Below are 20206 nucleotides of genomic sequence, written 5' to 3' on the forward strand. Positions count from 1 at the left end.
TTGTATTTGTACATCAGCTGTAGCTAGTCCACTGCAGGACAAATGCCTCAGACATGTCCTAACACTTGCATCTATTTATGGCCTTTCTGTGCCAGTCTATACCACCACAATTTCTTACGTCGTCAATCCATCGTCTTCTCTTTCTTCCCCTGCTTCACTTGGAATCTCTAGGGACCATTCTGCTATTCTTAATATCCACCTATTATCTATCATTCTCATTATACGCACTGTTCATGTCCATTTTTTCTTACATGTTGTTAGAATATCCTCTACTTTAGTTTGCTCTCGTATCCATGTTGTTTTTTCTGTTTCTTGGTGTTATCCCCATCATTATTCTTTCTATAGTTGAATTAACTTGTAACTACCTTATGTTCTAAGGCTTTAGTAATGTCCCAAGTGACATTTTACATATCATCTCATTTTGTTTGCCCAAAGCTCTCCATCACATACTTATTCTTCTTTTAATTGCAGTCCCATGGCCTGGGTAAACACTTACTGTCTGTCCCAGCTATGTACTATATATTCATTAATAACTTCTAAAGGTTCTTCCATAAGCCTTATTAGTTATCTCTGCATTTTCATTGAACATTATCTTAGTTTTACTTATACTAATTTTCTGTCCTACAATTCTGCTCTCTCTCTCTCTCTCTCTCTCTCTCTCTCTCTCTCTCTCTCTCTCTCTCTCTCTCTCTCTCTCTCTCTCTCTCTCTCTATATATATATATATATATATATATATATATATATATATATATATATATATATATATATATATATATATATATACACATACATATACTGTACATATGCACGTGTGTGTAATTTATGCATCTATGATTCATACCAAGAGGATAGTGAGCTGAAGATTAGGATGAGGACGTCAAAGGAACAAGTTGTTTATGTCACTTAGTGAGGTTGTGGTATAGCCTGTGGTGAACCGACTCCAGAGAACAGAAACCCGAAACTGAACGCACAAATACTATAGAAAGAAATCTGTCCAATTACTTGATGTAGAAACGAGGTAAATAAAACCCTTAAAAGCTAGCCTACGTTATATAAACCAGGTGATAGCTGATCGTGAACGGTATCCGGCCGGTAGTCAGAACGACAAGGATTTTTGGGTATAATTTGGATTTCATGTGAGTCAATTTGAATTCATAGGTCTAATAGTGAAGGGGCATTGCTTACTTGATTCGTCAAAGCGAAGGATAGCTGAAGTGTGCATTTTGAGTAGACCTAAGAGGTCATATCCTATGCAATAGTATTATCTATTCATTCGGCATCATAGCTAAGGTTACCTTCATTAGGAGCCTTTGTAAATCAGCGGCCAGTTTCTCGTGCGTTCACTGAAAATGGATATCAACTAACCTAAATTTTCCCCCCTAACCAACCCTACAAGCTGTGTCCTTACCTACTTACCTAACGGTGTGACCCCCCTAACACTGCCGTATTCTAAGTTAGACATAATACATACAGGTGGCCGCTATCATACATACAACCCCCTTCATTTATTTCGGTAACAACATGAATGTATAATACACGTTTTCCGATACTTTATCTTGTCCACCCTGCTCCACCTGCATACCCTCTGCTATAATCTTTCTTTGTACTTCTATTTAAATTGATTTATTTCATTAAGTGTATCTAAAATTATTCTCTCTTGGTATGTACTGTAGTTAGGACAAGCGTAAACTTTTTTATTATTTTTCATATCAAATTTCTTTATGTGGAAAATGTTTACCTTTGTCTGAAATATATGAAGCTATTTTATGCAATAGTATGTAGGGTTACCATGCCAGGAGTGAAGCCAATTGGGAACCAAACTAAGGGTCATGACTTAGTCTTTGTGTAAGTTAAGGATACGGCAGCCTAAGAGTGGGGTTGCAGGGGCCGGTGTCCCAGCAGTTAAGTAGGTAAGGATATAGCAGTATGGCACTTAAGTTGGGTTATGTCGGGAACCACAGGTTAGATATTGTTCTTGTGTTTTTTTCCCTTTTAAAATGTACAGTAGTTTTTGTCATAGTTTGGATTTTTTAAATTTCTAAAATATATGAAAATAGGGGTTTCCCCCAATTATTTGTATCAAAACAGTTCAAAGCACCTATTGATAAACCAAGAACACTTATTTTCTTCATTAGGAATATTGTGCTATAGTAAATATTTACCCACATTTTAATAATATACTGATCCAGTCCATCCCAAACAACTACAAAGGCTCCCTAACTTTTGTTCCACACCACCATTGAGGTAAAACTGAAGGTATTTTTTCTGTTTGAAGGTTTCCCCTAATCTTAATTGTGTCATATGAGGGGCGGTCCCTCCCATGCTCCTATCCCAAACGTTACCATTACACACACTGTGACACGCACAGAAACACTTGCGATGTACTGTTCCTCTGCTTTAAGCTTGCCATATGGCCACCTTCATAGCCTGGCAATTATCTGTAACATGAACAGGTACTTCTTGGAAGAAAAGGCAGTAAATATATGATGTTTTTACTACTAGCGAAACTAGAATTCGCTATAAGAAATGAACGAGTGCTGGCTAGTTTGGTATTTTTCTCTATATGTTTAATAGGGGCTGGGGTATTATTTTAATGGGGCAGAGTCAAGCTACTTAAAGGACGATGATTTGCGCATTCCTGTAGGAGCAAATCACAATGTTTTAAAGCAATTTGTATTTTTCCTAATTTACACACCCTACAAGTTCTAGGTCAAAGATCAATAGTGGGACTATTGAGTGGGCAGGGCTTAGCCACCCTCCACCTGCCAGTAATTAAAGTCATTTCAGCTTCAACAAAATCATACTGTACTCCTTTTAAAGATCTAAAGTTGTATAGTTAGGAAATATACAAATTAATCTAAGAAAATTTATTATTTTTTGTGCTCTGGAGCATGGATTTCATACAGTTATATCTTTATTGTACTGTAGTCATAATTTCTTTTGTGTTCTATTCTTATTTGATTTTTTTTTAGGTTACTAATTTGGTTTATCTCTTTTTCAGGTTGTTTAAGAGGGGTGAAAATGAAAGGACCTTCTGTTTTTGTCATCTTTTCTCTCATTCTTTGTTGTTTTGGGTCACCATTATGTGAAGATGTCAATGATGAAACACCTATACATCGTTTATCAACCAAAACATCGTATTTCAATGCCGAAAAGGATAACAGTAATTGGGAAACATTTCAACGTGAAGGTAGGGTAAAATATCAATGGCTTAAAACATGAAATTGTTCTGTAACTAGAATACAAACCTACGCTATTTATAGGGGTAGTACTTTCGGCGAATGTGAAAGGGCGAACCATTAAAAGTTAGCGAAGGTTAACCACCCATACCGCTAGTTAGCGGGGGAGGGAGGGGGAGGGGGTTAGTAGCTACCCCTCTCACTCATACACCTGTGATTGTACTTCACTTTGCTTTTGGCTCGGATGGAGAAAGTTTGTTACCCCGTTTCCTCCTCACCTTTTGGACTGACAATAATTCTTCTTTGATTTTTCTTCTAGTTTGTATGTGTGTTTGCGCCTTTCTGTCGGCCATGCGTACCTGCCTTGGTCCCGAGGGTCGCTCCTGCGGTAAATTTATGCGGATACTGATCCCCACCGTTTGTGTCGGGCTTGCAGGGGGCAGTGGTATGATGAGAGTAGCAAGTGTAATGAGTGTCTGAAGTGGTCTGCCTCCCAGTGGGAAAGGTTTGGGCGACAACAAAAGAAGTCTAAACGGGATTCTTCTCCTTTAAAGGTTTCTTCGAAGCAGAAGAATCCTAAAACTTCTTCTCCCACTTCCCAACCTTCCTCCAAAGCTTCTGCTCGATCAGTTTCTTCCGGGGAACCATAGAGTAGTAGCATAGGCCCTTTAACCCTTGGACAACCTCGGTCCTCGAGAGAGTGTTGCTTTCCCTAGCGAAGCAGCCCCACCTCTCCCCCCAAGGGAATCCTTGTCTCTGTCTTCTTTTTTGCAGGTGCGGCCATCCCTGGGATTGCCTGGTCTGCCTTCCAAGGTGTTGCTACAGTTGCTTCAGCGAGGTGCAGAGTTGCAGCGTTCGTCTGCATCCGAGGTTGATCCTTAGGCCCTTGTCGGCCTGGTGGTGTCCGAGGATTCGTCTGCTGCCCTGCCAGTGGACCTTGGTCCTGCCTCTTCCTCTGCTCTTTCCATCGCCGCCGAGGACTGTACTTCCCTCCTCACTGACCATCCTCTGGGGGCGGAGCAAAGTCTAAGGCATGTCTCTCCTGCGATTGATCACTTCTCTTGTCCGTGAGAGAGACCACTCATAGAGACTTCTCTTCAGAGGTCTACTGCCAATCAACTTGCGGATCCTGTTCGTGCTGGGGCATGTCATTGTGGTCGCCACCTTCACTGAGATTGCCCTCCTCTCCGCCTCAGACGTGCTCTTCACCTTCGGTGAAAAGATGTCTTTTTGGCTCTTGTGCTTCGTCATCACAGCACTCCTCTTCGGAGGATCCTCCTCTTCATGGTTTTCCTGTTTTCCGCCTTTCCCCTGTTTCTCTGGACTCGCGGTGTCGTTTGCCTGCTCTGCTGCGTTCAACAGACCCCATCGCCTCGTCTCCTCGTCAACGAACCCCGGTTCGTGACTCGCCGTCTAGGATCCATTTGCGATCCTCTCCTACAGATGTTCGTCCTTCTAAAGGTGACATCCCTTCTCCAGGTCTTCGATCGGCTGCGTGCTGATCTCTTGCACACCAATCTCCTACTCGCCGATCTCTTGTTCACTGATCTCCTGCTCGTCGATCTCCTGATTGCCGATCGCCGACTCACCAATCACCAGCTTGTAAACCTCTTACTTGCCATTTGCCGAAGCACCATTTTCCAGTGCAGTGACCTCTAGCTCACTGCTCACAACACACCGTTCGCCAGCTCACCAATCTCCGTCTTGCCAATTGCCAACTTGCCGTTCGTCGAATCACCGAACACCCTTTCGTCGAGCAACAGCTGCTAGCCTCCCCAGCCTGTCAGCTCTCGCCAACAACCTTTAGTTGCCTACTGACCCTCTCATCGTTCACCAATGACTCGTCACTCTCCTCCAGAGGAGAGCAAGCATCGCTAATAACGTGTTGCTCGCCGCTCACCAGTTCTCTCTACTAAGAGATCGTCCAACAAACGGAAGGTGTCTGGTTACCAGGTATATGCGTTTGAGCACTCTACCATAGAACATCAGTCAGTATCGGCCCGTATTCACCATTCTCCGGATTGTCAATGTTCTTCAGAGCACAAATTACAAGGTAAGCAGCTTTCCAGGTCTTTGCCACCTCAAGCTTCGGCTCTTTCTCCAAGGAAAAGCAATCTTCCTCTTCATCGTTCACGGTCGCCCCATTCCAGTCCGCGCAAACGCATAACAGCACGACCGCCGGGTAAGGTGGAGAAGGGCAATCTTCAAGAATTTAAAATTCCAAAAATTCCAGCTACTAGGAAGGAGCCTACAGCTCATTGACATTCTTCAAAAACTTCTTTTTCGGAGGTCAAAACTCCTTTGCGGGGTTCCTCTTTGTCGTTCCCTTTGGAGGAACTCTCCGACAGTGCCTCAAATGATCAGCAGCTGTGGTTCGGAGCCTTGGTCAGGGCGGTTATCCAGGCCTTCACGTCGGGTATCCCATCTTCACGCCCAGCGGAAACTCCCAAGATTCCCTTGGAGTCTTCATCGTCGACTGATCCAAGGCTAAGATCCACGGTTCCGTCTCCCCTGAAGAGGAAGAGAGGAGTCCACAAGGTTTCATCTTCTAGGGTCAAGCTTACCCCTGTCTGGTCATTTAGGATGAGGTCAAGTGCCGCTGGTTCCACTAGACCAATGGTTCTTAGACTTTTTTGCCTTGCGCCCCCCTTCTTCATTAAGCATAGGTCCCACGCCCCCCCTCCCCACCCTTGAAATTTTTGCCAAAGTAGAAAGTACCGTATGTATGTATGTATTGTTTTTATAAACAATATGTTGTGTTTAGTATGCTAATATACTTCATTTGTTATGTCAGTATATGGATGAAAGATAAATTTCTATTTCATTGCTGTTGATTTTTTATAGGAATGCATAGAAAATGGGTAAAATAAATATATGATGAATTAAAATTTTATCATAAATATTTTTCAAACTGTTTTAGCATTATACAGATTACAGTTATTACATTGATAGAAAATACTAGAAAAATACTAATTACTGCAAAAATAAACATAATTTTTACTCTTCATACAATCATTCATGGATCATGACTACTGTACATCAAAAAATATTAGGCTACACATTCTCCTTAGCAATTGATTTATCCATATTTATGTAGTACAGTATTGTAAAACAAAAGACATCATAATTACTACATTTTTATTTTCATTGTTACTATTTTAACTACTGGCGCCCCGCTTGAAAGCTCCTGGCGCCCCCCCTAGGGGGGCGCGCCCCCCAGTTTAAGAATCACTGCACTAGACCTTGCTCTCCTTCTCCTCCCTCGCCAGTTCAGCCAAAGGTCTTTCGCAGGGAAGAGTCTTTGCCAGACTCTTTCCGATCCTCCCTCAGAGAGGAGGTCTCGCGAGACAGCAGTATAACGGCCTTGAAACCTATGGAGGCTTCCATCCTTTCCCCTTCGGGTGGCCATCATAAGGTTTCCCATCAAAACCTTTGGTGTTAGAGACCTTTTTCCCTCCTAGGAGGGAGTCCAAAGACTATAAACACTGCCAAAATCCTCTTTGAGGATATCTAGATCTGCAGAGGAGGAGGCAAGGAAACTGGAGGCTAGTCCGGTGGCACTATTTCAATCTCTTGAGGATTGAAGGTATGGAGAGAGATCTCCCTGGGAGAGTTTAAGTCCCTACTTCCTCTAGGGTGAAAGAGATCAACATGAGGTGGAGTAACGCCTCTCATCCTCCTCCTCATTTTCTTCGCCTTCACCGGAGTAAAGGGAGGGTTGGACATATAAGCATCAGAAGATGGAGGCAGTATGGCACAGGATAGAAGTGGAATGGATCCATATGTCCTGTCCAACAATGGTTTCCTTCTAGGGTCGACACGCCTATGAGACGAACTAGAAGATTCCAAAGGGATCCAAGGAGTAGCTCCGACTGGAGCAGACGATGACTGTGGAGCAGAGGATTCCTAGGTAGAATCCTAGAGGGAGCCCTTTCCGACGCGAAGGAAATCCTCACAGGCTGCTGGAAGTGCTCCTTCGATGGACGAGGAGTAAGGTCCGGACTAATGGGAACATTAGCGAACTTCTTCAGAGATTCATAACCTTTCTGGGAAGGATATAGGCCGTCCACTAGAGGTGGTAGAAGCGAGAGGCTGAGACGAAGAGGTTGGTACCGCACTTGCTTGCAATTCTGAACCCTCTGCTCGTGGAAATCGATGATTTACGCGCAAAATCGTGCGATTCGTGAGCAGAAGTGCTTGCAACAGGACCACTAGGAGCCAAAGTAGAAGAAAGATGCCTGGAGTCTTCCTGCTGCTGTGGAGGGACCTCTACACCGGACGATGTTGGCAGCGTGGGCCTCTGAGTAGGGGCAACCTTGAGCTTGGGTGAACGCATCACCACAGGATGCAAGCGCTGCGTAGGCGAACGCTTTGCTAAGGCCCGCCAGGCTGCAAAAAGCACTGGAGTCTTAGCAGGATGCCTGTCTAACTAATGGTCAGTTTCAAGATTAGGGTCAGTCCTGGGTCATTTGGGAGATGGGCGGACTGAGGGGTGACGCACTGATGGATTGCGCGAATGCTTATCTCTTCCTCTAGATGAGGAATGTCTAGACCTTGATAATGAACACGCGGTTTGCGATCATGAACGTTGTGAGTGCCTATCTCGCAAACATGAACGTTGGCCTCGCGAGCGTGAACGTTGCTCTTGTGAATGGCGCCCTTGCGAGAATGAACGTAGCCCCTGCGAGTGTGAACGTGAGCATCGTCCTCGTGATCTAGATCACCTGGATCTAGAACCTGAACGTCTGGACCTAGGTCTAGACTGGAATGCTCGTGATCGTGTATGGTGTGATCGCAAGACTTCTCCTCGTGAAGAGGAACACCTCCAGGGAGAGTGTTGAGACCAAAGGTTTGTGAGCGCCAAGCTCTAGAGCAAGAGTACCTTCTAGAAGAAGAATACTCAGGTCGAGATGACCATCGATCCAGATGATCTTCAGATCGTTGACAACGATGATCAGGAAAAGAATGTCCCGAAGGACGAGAACATGGAAGAACTCGTCCCGTCCCAGCGAGCTGCTGGAAGTTGCGTTGGTCTCTGGAAGGTCATCATCACCTGCAGCTGCTGTAACCCTGTGGGGAGAAACAAAAGGCTGGAGGTTTTGGGGATGGAGCGTTAAATCATCGTCAACAGGAGGCCGTTGGAGAGGCGAACGTAAGCGATCATCTTGTCCACTCGTGGATGGTTCGAGAGAGGGTGAAAGATGAACCTAGCAAACCTCCAAAGTGAGAGATGTTCCACACTCTGGAGAAGAATCCCTCCTGGTACCATGCTGAAGGAGACGAACAAGCTCTTCGTGCGTAGCCGGTGCAGAAACCCCTAAGGACGGCCACACCTGTAGTACATCTGCAAGAGAAAATGACTCTGGCAGCTGGAGGTGAAGTTGCTCCTCTAGGGGAAGCATCTTACCCCCCCCCCAGTACCCCGGGATTGCCAAGGAGTTAGTTGGTCTGCACTACTACTTGATCGTCCCTTGATAGAGCGCGAGCTAGAAGCAGCTTTAGGAAGAGATTTGGGGTTACGAGAAGAAGAAAGCGCTCTCCTTGCCCGTGAGGGAGAGAGATCGTGCTTAGCCTTCTTCCTGCGCCGCCCAAATTTTTCCCATTGGGAGGCAGGCCACTTCCTGCACACTTCACAGGGCGAACCCTGCTCACAACGGTCCCCAACGATGACATAAAAGTACCGCACACGGCACCCTCGTGCCCAGGACAGGTTCGCATGAAGGCGATCTAAAGAGAGAGCAATCACACCTGAAAAGAAAAAGAACAATCTAAAAGTCCAATAGCAGCCTAGTGAGAGAGGAAAGGATTTGATTGTGATTTTTTAACACTTTGCTAGAAAGGATTTGGGTCCAACAGATTTGTGTATTCGGGTAACTGGAAAGGATGGGAATCCTGGTCAGTTTGGAGAAGTCTTCTGATTCCTGCTCATAGGACTCTTTATTTGGAAATGATAATAGCTACAGATTCTTTTTAAGTTTCTCTGTTGGAAAAAAATAATTCTGTCTTTTCAACTATTGGCAAAAAAGTTAAAGATGAAGTCAGCTTCATTTCTGATATGGATGAAAAGGCTAGCCACCATGGTTTCCTTGGTGAAGTTTGTTCCGATAGGCCAGTTATAGATGAGGGTGTTCCAACATCCTCTCAATCAAGATTGGAACAGGATGTTTGATCTATACAAAATATGTATTTCAGTAATGAACCAACTTCAACTGCCAAGTTAGTGGGACAATTTTTGATCTATACAAAATATGTTTGCTCCGTAACCTAAATACAAACCACGCTATTTTATGAATAGTACTTACCTGGCAGTTATATATATATAGCTGATATCTCTAAATCGGCAGAATTTTTCAAGACCAGGCAACCGCCTTGTGGTGGTTGGGAGGTAGGTGGTAACACCCCTCACAGGGTGGTCCAAGGAATCATTCCCGAGTCCAAGACTTCAGTTCATCTCTGCCGGCTGGATCGAAAACATCGTCGGTCCACCATTGAGAGTTTTTCGAATCATTTTCCCTTCTTCGCCTTTTTGGACTTCGTTTGGTGAAGTACACTGATTTAGGGTTTTGGCAATCGTGTTTTATTATTATTATTTACTTTGTTTATCATGAGTGATAACTTAATTTTCGTGTTTGTGCGAGTGATGTATGCAAGGTGAGGTTACAGAAAGTGTCGGTTGATCCTCACAGTTTGTATGCAGAGGTTTTGTTTGTGCACTATATTTTAGGTGCAAAGTTTTTAATCCTGATGACGGAAATACGTTCCGGCAACTCTATGACGTCACAGTCGTGTGACGTAATCTTCATGTATGTCTTGCAAATTCTCTTTATTTGTTTTATGCAAAGAATGGGAGGAATTCCACTTATATAAGTTTTTTAACTTTTAATGTAAAATTTTAAAGAAATATTTGTTCATTTGGTATTCGTTCTTTAAATCATCGATCTAATTTCATAAATTATATAGAACTAGCGTATGGTTAATTTACGCTGTTACTCGTTACTATCGGTGCAGTCCCAACATGCCTTGGTAGCGTTCTTTTCGATATGGGAATTAAAGTGTTGGCTATTATTCTCCAACAACAACTATATGGGAATTCTAGTTTTAGTAGCATTTTCATTTATATGTTCCTATTGTTTACATTTATATATATAGATACGTTATTGCTATATCTGTTCTTTATATCATTACAACTCGCTTGTTTTTGAAAACCCTTTGAATTAATTGTGGATTACATTTGTTTTCCCTTTTTTCTGTTCTTTTTAATCTTTAACGTATAACTTTCCCGGCGTTTGTATGTAACTACCGGGTAGGTATTTATGACATTTAATTTTACCGGTGGTTATATGTAACTACCGGGTGAGTGTCTTCAACATCTATTTTTAATCTCAACTCTTGCCCGGTGGTTTTTTCTTTTTGTGACCTCCGGGTAAGTATGTTTGAAAGTTTATTTTATTATGGAAATGTCAGTTTAATATTTTTTAAAAATATTTTGTTACAGTTTATATAGCAAGTACTAGAGACGATTTTGCTTTCTCATTCAAGCCCGTGGCAGAAGAATAAGTTCTCTCACAACGGGCAGGACTAATTATGGTTTTTTGTGTTAGAGTTTAATAGTGCAAGTTTTCAGTGCTAAATTAGGCATTGGATTCTTTCAGCACAGGGACGTTGTTTTCCTAGCCTTAGACCTCTTCCAAGCTCCCCGGCCCATGGGAGAAGGAACGTCGATCGGCGAAAGGAAACGAGAGGCGTTAGCTCACGAGCAAACGCCCTCGCGAGCGTTCCTGTTAACGTTCCCAAGAATGCTCGCCCTTGCCATTGGAAAGCAAAGAGCGTTGAACGTTAAGATTCTTACACTGCTTTTAGAGTTTTGCATTGCATCACTTTTGATTTTAATGGCAATACTTTAAGTCATAGATATTCGCTGTTAATATCAATGCTTACAAACCATCATTGACTCGGTTTTTGTCCCAGAGCGCCAGTCGGCCTTATGAACCCTCTGGTCGGAACCGAACGCGCCGAGCGGCATAATGAATATCATTTTGCCTTAACGCTCGGCGCTAAGTCTTTCAAGACAGGACGAATGCAGCCTCGTCTTTCGGGGCGAGGGCAGCCTCGTCTTTCGGGGCGAGGGCAGCCTCGTCTTTCGGGGCGAGGGCAGCCTCGTCTTTCGGGGCGAGGGCAGCCTCGTCTTTCGGGGCGAGGGCAGCCTCGTCTTTCGGGGCGAGGGCAGCCTCGTCTTTCGGGGCGAGGGCAGCCTCGTCTTTCGGGGCGAGGGCAGCCTCGTCTTTCGGGGCGAGGGCAGCCTCGTCTTTCGGGGCGAGGGCAGCCTCGTCTTTCGGGGCGAGGGCAGCCTCGTCTTTCGGGGCGAGGGCAGCCTCGTCTTTCGGGGCGAGGGCAGCCTCGTCTTTCGGGGCGAGGGCAGCCTCGTCTTTCGGGGCGAGGGCAGCCTCGTCTTTCGGGGCGAGGGCAGCCTTGTCTTTCAGGATGATAGGACGATCGCCGCCTTGTCCTTTCAGGGCAACGCCACGTCTTATAAGATCTTTGTCAAGGATGACTTTAGTGATCCCTTTTCTCCTGTTGAATTGATTGAGGTTAACAGAAGGAGAGGATCCTAAGTTCTGTTGCTCCATGTTCCCCACCCTCTGAGTTTTCACGTGGTCATTAATGGAGCTTTAAGAATATATTAATTTTTGTTTCTTAAAACAGAAACCTTTGATGACTAACAACAGTAGGAGCCAGACTTTGCTACTTCTGGCGAGGCTGGGAGAGGAGAGGAGCAGACCTTTGGTCCGTGTTTTTACTAGGATGGATGCGAAATCTCTTTCCTAGTGAATCCTCCTTTGTTAGTTACTCCGATAAGACTTTTCTGCCTAACCGACTTTGCAACTTCAATGTCTCTCTTTTGGGAGAGGGAGTCTTTTGTCCGGTCCTGGACGTAAATGCTCTTTACGCCTTCGTTCAGAAGTCAAAGTTCTCCATGGAGACATCAAAATATTTGGAGAAGAGGGGAGCAGACCTTTGGTCAGTACTTCTTCTGAAGGAGGATTACTTTTTCCTTTTATAGGGAAACCTCCTTTAGTTTTTAGCTACAACGATTCTCTCTCCCAGTCCTAGAGAGGAGTCTAAGTGGCAGGCTATGCAATCAAACTTTATCTGAGGTTTGTTTACAAGGAAGAATGGGTGTAGAATGGGTCAGTTTCGGGCGTGTGTTTTGGTCTCAGCTCCGCCCCTCTCATGTTCACGTAACTTTTGCTTTATGTAGCGGAATACTGCTCTCTGGAGAAATCAGAGCGTCCCTGTATCTTGATTTTTAGATAACGTTGAGCCTATCAAATAATTAGGTCTTCCTGTCAACAAGAAGAGTCTCTTCTGACACCAGGACGCTCAGCACCTTGTCTTTTAGGACGTTCAGCGTCTCGCTCTGTTAACCTCTCGGCTCCACGTCTTACAGGACTTTTGGCACCACATCTTACAGGACTATCGGCGCCACGTCTTGCAGGACGATCGGCGCCTCGTCTTTCAGGACGCTCGACGTCGAAGTTCTAGCATGAGGCATGACTTTGAACATGAGAATCTAGGACTTCGTGAGGACACTAGTCGAATCGTGTGTTGAGATCAAGGACGCCTTCGTTCTGATTTCTTGGATCTAGAAAGGAGGTTTGTTCTAGGGCAAGTAACATCGGGGCAAACATGCTCAGTAGGAAGAGACTTGTTTTTCCCTCAGAATGGTCTCTCAACCCGCAAGTCTGTCAGTCTCTGGATGTTGTGGGGCAGACCTGTAACAGACCTTTTTGCCTCCAACTGGAAGAAGAGGATCCCCTACTGCTGCTCCCTAGTCCCGGACGAGGAAGCTGTAGCAGTGGACTCCTTCCTGATGGATTGGACGGGGGTGGACATGTTTGCGTTGCCCCCGTTCGAGATCATCAATCTGGTCTTCAGGAAATTCGCTCTCCTCGATTCGGGGCGAATGATCCTAGCGGCTCCATTCTGGCCTGCTAGGGAATGGTTTTCGGAAGTGATGGGCATGTTGATGGACTCCCCAAGAAGACTTCGGCAAGTCCAGATCTTCTCAAACAGCCCCACTTTGAGAGGTATCATCTTACCCCCCTTACTCTCAACTGACTTCCTTCAGACTGACTAGAAGCTTGTCAGATCTCGAGGCTTTTCGGCACAAGCGACGAAATCTATTGCCAGAGCAAGGAGGATCTCTTCACAAAGAGTCTACCAACCTAGGTGGGAGACCTTTAGAGCTTGGTGCAGGCGGCACAAGTTTCCTCATCCACTACCTCTCTGAGCCAGATTGCAGACTTCTTCTTGTACCTCAGACAGGATGCTAAGCTGGCTGTATCTACCATCAATGGATACAGCAGTATGCTCTCTGCCGTCTTTAGGCATAGAGGCTTAGAGTTGTCCCAAACTCAAGGTTTGCAGGACCTCATTGGGTCTTTTCAGACGACGTAATAGGTACTCTTAAACCTGGATGTGGTGTTTAAGTTTCTGTGCTCCAAGAAATTTGAACCTATCTCGCTAGCCTCTCTTCGGGTTGAAGCGAAGAAAACCCTCTCCCTTATGACTCTAGCGAATGCCAAGAGGTCAGCGAAGTCCAGGCGATTGGGAAGAGGGTGAGCTTCTATTAGGATAGGGCAGTTTGTGCCTTAAGGTTCATCTTTCTCGTAAAGAGCGAGAACCCTTCGTAACCCTGTCCTACGACGTTTGATGTCATTTACCTCACGAACCTAGTGGGTCGAGAGAAGGAAAGACTCCTCTGCCCAGTTAGGTCCCTCAAAGTTTTTTTGGATCACACTATGAACGTGAGCTGTGCATCCAACTTGTTATGGTGTTCAGTGAAAGATCCGCCAAAAACCCCTGTCTAAGTATGCTTTGTCCTTTTTCCTGAGGGAGAAAATTAGGGAAGCCCACCTCGTATGTGAGGAGGAACACTTCGCCCTGTTGAAATTACGGGCTCACGAAGTGAGAGCCATTGCTACCTCTCTGGCATATCAGGAATATATGTTAGTTAGGCTATTCATGGATGCTTTTTTCTGGAGGAGCAACTCTGTCTTTGCTTCTCATTAACTTAGAGAGGTGAGAGTAGACTTTGGCAAGTGCTATTCCTTGGGCCCATACATAGCTGCAGTTTCTGTATTAGGCAAAGGAGTTAATAACCCCACTCAACCTTGGTTTATATGCATGTATGAGGGTTTGTGTTTTTATGATAGTCTGAGGACTTCGTCTTGTGGTGCGGTTCCCTCAGTCTTGATAGATAGTTTATGTCTATGTTGCAGGGTTAGGTGGTTAGTTTTAGTAAGGTTGCAGTTTTTATTATATGGGGCGAAGGTAGTTTCTGAAGTCTAGTCAAGTTGTTGGTCTTATCCCTTTGACAGACTCGATTGAGTTTTTTGCAGCTTTGCAGGTTTACTCCTGGATATACTCTCCTAAGGGAAAGCCACTCTAAAGGCTGTACCTTTGAATCAGCTACCTTAGCAGGCAAGGAACCAAGGTGTTTTTATCTCCTACAACTCTTTTGTTGTTTCCCCAACGATGTTTACTGTCTGTTTCCCTCCTCCAAATGTGTGAATCAGCTATATATATATAACTGCCAGGTAAGTACTATTCATAAAAATGGAGTTTTTATGATAAAACAAAGTTTTATGAATACTTACCTGGCAGTTATATATATATTCTAAGGCCCACCCACCTCCCCTCAGGAGACAGGTCGGGCATAGATGAACTGAAGTCTTGGACTCGGGAATGATTCCTTGGACCACCCTGTGAGGGGTGTTACCACCTACCTCCCAACCACCACAAGGCGGTTGCCTCGTTTTGAAAAATTCTGCCGATTTAGAGATATCAGCTATATATATATAACTGCCAGGTAAGTATTCATAAAACTTTGTTTTATCATAAAAACTCCATTTTACATTGGGTTTACCTTTTAGCGCAACTGAAATGACGAGCCAATAGTTTTAACGAGGGTTAATTACCCCCGCGCTAGTTAGCGGGTGGGTAGGGGAAGGGTAGCTTGCTACCCCTCCCCCCCCACACACCGGTGACTTGCTTCACTTCACTTTTGGCTCGGTGATGAACAGACGTGTCTGTCCATTGTCCTCGTTGACAGCCTTTAATCTTTTTTCTGCTTTTTCTCTACAGCTTGTGTGTGTGTTGAAGTTGACTACCTTTATCTTTGCTATGCGTACGTGCCCTGGTATTGCTGGCCGCCCTTGTGGGACCTTTATGTTGGCCTTGGATACGGATCCTCACACTCTTTGCCCTCAGTGTCGGGGCCGACGGTGTGACCAGGAAAACGTGTAGTGAGTGTAGGGAGTGGTCTGCCTCCCAGTGGGAGAGGTTTGGCCGCCGGCGTAAGAAGTCCAAGAGAGACCGTTCTCCTTCGGGGGTTGCCTTGAAGGAGGAAGGTTCTCGGGACTCTTCTTTCGTTGCCCAAACCTCCTCTGAAGTTCCCCCTCGTCCGGCTCCTAAGGAGAGTCGGCCGAGTGGTAGCGCAGGCCCTAGTTCTGTTTCCCGACCTTGGGTGGGGGGATAGGGCGTCGCCTCCCATAGCGGGGCGGTTCCCCCTCCTCCTCCGGGGGAGGTTATTGATAATTCATTGTCTAATGATGATCTTTTACAGATTTGGGCTTCCCTGGGGCTTAAGGGCTTGCCCTCCAGGGTTGCCCTGATTGACCTTGTCTCGTTGGGGGCCGCCGTTAAGCAGTCGCCGGCGGTAGCAGAGGTAGACCCTCTGTCTATCGTCGACGTCGTGGTGGCAGAGACCTCCGACGGGGCAGGGCAATCCTCTGCAGGTGCAGTTGAGGATGTTGGTGCTGACGGCTCTCCTCCCCCTTCCGTACATCCTTCGAAGGGGGAAGTGAGTCCTACGGGCTCGTCTGCTGTCCAGCTCCCCTCCAAGGGGAGTGCCTTGACTGAGACTCCCCTTCGGAGGACTGATGGTCGTGATGATCTTCCCCGTGGCCGCCTTCGCCGTAAGGCTCACCGTCCGCTGCGTCGCAAGGGCCTCCCATCCCCTTATAAGGGGGTTGAGGCGCTTTTTTGGATCTTCTTCCTCCGAAGGGGACTCTCCTCGTCGTATTCAACCTACAGCTCCTGCTCCTTTGGACCTCTCTGCAGACCGGTCTCCTACTCCTGCTAGAACTTCACCTTCTGGGGACCTCGTCACCCGACCGGCAACGGTCCCTTCGGGGCAAAGGGATTCTTCCCTTTCACGTGCAGCGTTAGCGCACAGGTGCTCTCCTGCTCGTCAGCGCTCACCTGTTCGCCGGCGCTCTCCTGATGTTCGCCCTCCTTCTCGCCAGCGCTCTCCTGAGGACATCCTCCATCCTGTGGTTCCTGAAGAGCGCTCAGCGCTCTTCTGATCGTCAGTGCTCTCCCGTTCGTCAGCGCTCTTTTGAGGATCATCGCCCTCTCCCTGTTGGGCACCCTATGCGCCATCAGTCTCCTGAGCTCTCTCACGATCCTCATCTTGTTTCTAATCCACATCGTCCGCGTTCTCCAGCGCGTGTTTCTAAAGCACGTTCGCCCATGCGCCTACACTCTTCCTGTTCCTGTTCGTGAACGCGCCGCGCCAACTGCTCCTTCACAGGATTTCACGCGTCGCCCTCTTGCTCGCCAGCGTTCACAGACGATCCTAGTATCGCCTGCCCGTCAGCGTTCTCCTACGTGTCAACGATCACCTGATCATCGGCGATCTCTGGATCGCCCGCGTGACTTACAGCCTGCGCGCACGCGGTCTCCAACGCGTCGTCGGCCAGAGATTCCGGAAGGACATGGTTCGCCCTCTGCTAGCTCGCCCTCGCGCGATCATTCACCTGCGCGTCCTGCGCGCTATCGCTCGCCAACGCGTCACCATGCGACAACGCGCCATCGCTCACCTGCGCGCCAGCGTTCGCCAGCTCACCACCGATCGCCTGCTCGCAATCGCTCTCCCTCGCGCTACAGGTCTCCTGACCTACGTCGCCAGCGATCTTCAGAGCGTTCTCACTCGCCCACGCGGCAACGCGTTCCCTCACCATCACGCCAACGCATTCGTTCGCCGACTCGGCCACGCGCTCGTTCGCCTGTACGCCCTCTCGCCTGCGTGCCCGCTCGACCGCGCGACCGCTCGCCCGCGCGACCGCTTGCCCGCGCGACCGCTCGCCTGCGCGACCGTTCACCTTCGCGCGACCATCGTTCGCGGCGAATTTCGCAGCCAGTGGTAGCAGCAGGAACGCATGTATCCAGACAGCGCTCTGGATCGCCTCCATCTAAACGCAGGACTGTTGTGCAGGACAGGGAAGACACTGCGGAGAGGTTAGTGCGTCTTTCTTCCCCCCCTTCTTTTCAGGCAGGTACTGTGGTGTCCACTCCAAAGGATCGCCCCATCCCTTTCCCTCCAGCGGGGATTTTGGACTCTGTGTCCGTGGAGCAACAGACTTGGTTTGGTCCTCTGATGCGGGCGTTAGTGAGGGTAATGAAACCAGCACTCGCCGATCAGGGCAACAAACCAATGGCTGCCTCTCCTATGCTGAAGAGAAAGAGAGGAGTGGACTTCGTGGTGACTTCCCCCAGGGCGAAGTTGGTTCCCAAGAGGTCTGTCGCGAAGGCCCCTTCTCCTGCTCGAGCGTTTTCTCCTTCTCCCGTGGACGAGGCTTTTCCGTCCTCGGGTGAGTCCAGTGAAGCGGTAGTCTTCCCCTCGGCACCAAGGGGGGAGCCTTCTCTTCATGGAGGAGAGTCGTCTCGTGTGGAAGGGGCTATTCAAACCTCTTTGTTGGGATCCTGTATCCCTCCCAGGAGGGAATCCAAGGACTCCAAGACCGTCCCGAAATCATCTTCGAGGATTCGCCAGGAACCCGCGGCTCCCTGGGGGAACGTCCACGCTTCACCCCAGGAAAAGATTCCGGGGACAGGAGACTTAGCTGCCAGCCCGCAAGGAGGAGATCAGCAGGAATCCGAACAGCCTTCTGGCAGGTCCTGAGCCTGATGAGGCAACTCAACGGGCTTATGGACCCCGTGATCGCCCCCCCCTGAAGGCAAGGACACTATCTTGGACGAAGTGTTCGACGTTCGGAAGGCCCCTAAGTCCAGTGCGGCTCTGCCCTGGTCTCGGGGTCTGAAGAGTGCCAGAGCCAGGGCCAACGCCCAGCTTGCGATTCTTGCCTCCTCCAGTCGTTCCTCTGCCGGGAACATGCTCATCCCTCCTCCTCGTCTTCAGCAGAGGTATTTTGAGATCTTGGGTGAGTCCAGTCTCGCTCTTCCTCTCCATCACTCCGTGGAGGAGCTGGCGAAGGGAGTTCCCCTTGAGAAGCTCTCTGCCCGGCAGGTGTCGTTCTCGGCGGCAGAGATCCTTAGCCATGAAAAGGTCGCGAAGTGTGCCATGCAGGCCACTTCGTGGCTGGATTTTTGGCTAGGAACTCTGGGCATCCTATTGCGCTCCGAGGACTTGTCTAAGGAGACCAATAGGAAGGCCCTGGAGACCTTCTTACTCTTGGGCACCCGCTCCATCGAGTTTTTGGCGCACCAGGTCACCACCCTGTGGGCCAACTCGGTGTTGAAGCGGCGCAATGCAGTGACCGAGATTCCATCCGAAGGTCCCCGCCGTGGATGTGTGTAGGCTCAGACATGCTTCCCTTCTTGGGGAGAACCTGTTTGAGCCACAGGACATGGAGCGAACGGCTGAGAGGTGGAGGAAATCCAGCACGGACTCCCTCCTCCTTAGGGACCTTACAGCTCGGCCCTTTAAGCCTCCAGCTCCGCCGCAACAGCAGCAGCAGCCTTGTAAGGCTCCGAAGCAGGCACCGGCAGTTAAGAAAGTGGTGTCTAAGCCCCAGCCCTTTCCAGCCAAGGTCAAGAGGGGCGGCAAGTCCTCCAGGGGAGGCAAGACTCCAAGGGTAGCGGCCGCGGCCACAAGCCCTAGGGGTAGCAGTCCCCCTGCGTGTCCACCTGTGGGGGGATGCCTTCAGCGTTGCGTCCACAGGTGGCAGCAACACGGGGCCGATGCTTGGACGGTCTCAGTGATCGGCCAAGGCTATCGCGTCCCGTTCACAACATCTCAACCTCCCCTGACAGCGAATCCAGTGTCGTTGAGCTCCTATGCCACGGGGTCGGCAAAGGGGCTGGCCCTTCGGGCCGAAATCGAGACCATGGTAGAGAAGGGTGCTCTCCAGGAGGTCGTTGACGGCTCCCCAGGCTTCTTCAGTCGACTCTTTCTTGTAAAGAAGGCGTCTGGAGGCTGGAGACCTGTCATCGACCTCTCAGCTTTGAACGGGTTTGTCAAGCAAACCCGGTTCAGCATGGAGACAGCAGACACGGTCAGACTTGCGGTGAGACCACAAGACTTCATGTGCACACTGGATCTAAAGGACGCGTACTTCCAGATCCCAATCCATCCGTCTTCCAGGAAGTACCTGAGATTCTGCCTTGACGACAAGATCTACCAGTTCAAGGTGCTGTGTTTCGGTCTCTCCACAGCTCCTCAGGTGTTCACCAGAGTGTTCACCCTGATTTCATCTTGGGCGCACAGGAACGGCATTCGTCTCCTTCGTTATCTGGACGACTGGCTGATCCTAGCAGACTCGGAGTCGACCCTTCTTCGGCACCGAGACAGGCTTCTGGATCTTTGCCAGGATCTGGGGATCGTGGTAAACCTCGAGAAGTCCTCTCTGCAGCTGTCCCAACGACTGGTTTATCTAGGCATGCTAATAGACACCAATCTCCACAAAGCCTTTCCATCAGACGACCGGATAGCAAGGCTGAGGAGGGTGGCGAAACCCTTCCTCAGGCGAGAAGAGCTCCCCGCCCAGTCGTGGTTGCATCTCTTAGGTCACCTATCCTCCCTGGCTCGTCTGGTTCCAAACAGCCGCCTCAGGATGAGATCCCTACAGTGGCAGCTCAAGTCCCGGTGGAATCAAGGATCCGATTCTCCAGACATTCTGATCCCGATGGGGTCTTTGGAACAGACGGACTTGCGGTGGTGGCTGGTCGACGAGTACCTGCGGAAGGGAGTGAGTCTTCTTGTCCTCCCCCCGGAATTGA

General features: G+C 48.1%; 1 protein-coding gene across 1 annotated transcript in view; it reads left to right on the plus strand.

Annotated features, from left to right (window-relative positions):
* The first annotated feature begins 874 nt into the window (after positions 1-874).
* LOC137631890 (multiple inositol polyphosphate phosphatase 1-like) overlaps positions 875-20206 on the plus strand; it is a 126090-nt gene continuing 106758 nt past the window's right edge. Inside the window, exons 1-2 of the mRNA XM_068363895.1 lie at positions 875-1138; positions 3004-3192. Coding sequence (XP_068219996.1) covers positions 3024-3192 — 169 coding nt within the window. The 5' untranslated portion in view covers positions 875-1138; positions 3004-3023. The remainder of the gene's footprint in view (positions 1139-3003; positions 3193-20206) is intronic.

This window comes from Palaemon carinicauda, chromosome 40, assembly GCF_036898095.1.
Source record: "Palaemon carinicauda isolate YSFRI2023 chromosome 40, ASM3689809v2, whole genome shotgun sequence".
Classification (NCBI taxonomy): domain Eukaryota; kingdom Metazoa; phylum Arthropoda; class Malacostraca; order Decapoda; family Palaemonidae; genus Palaemon; species Palaemon carinicauda.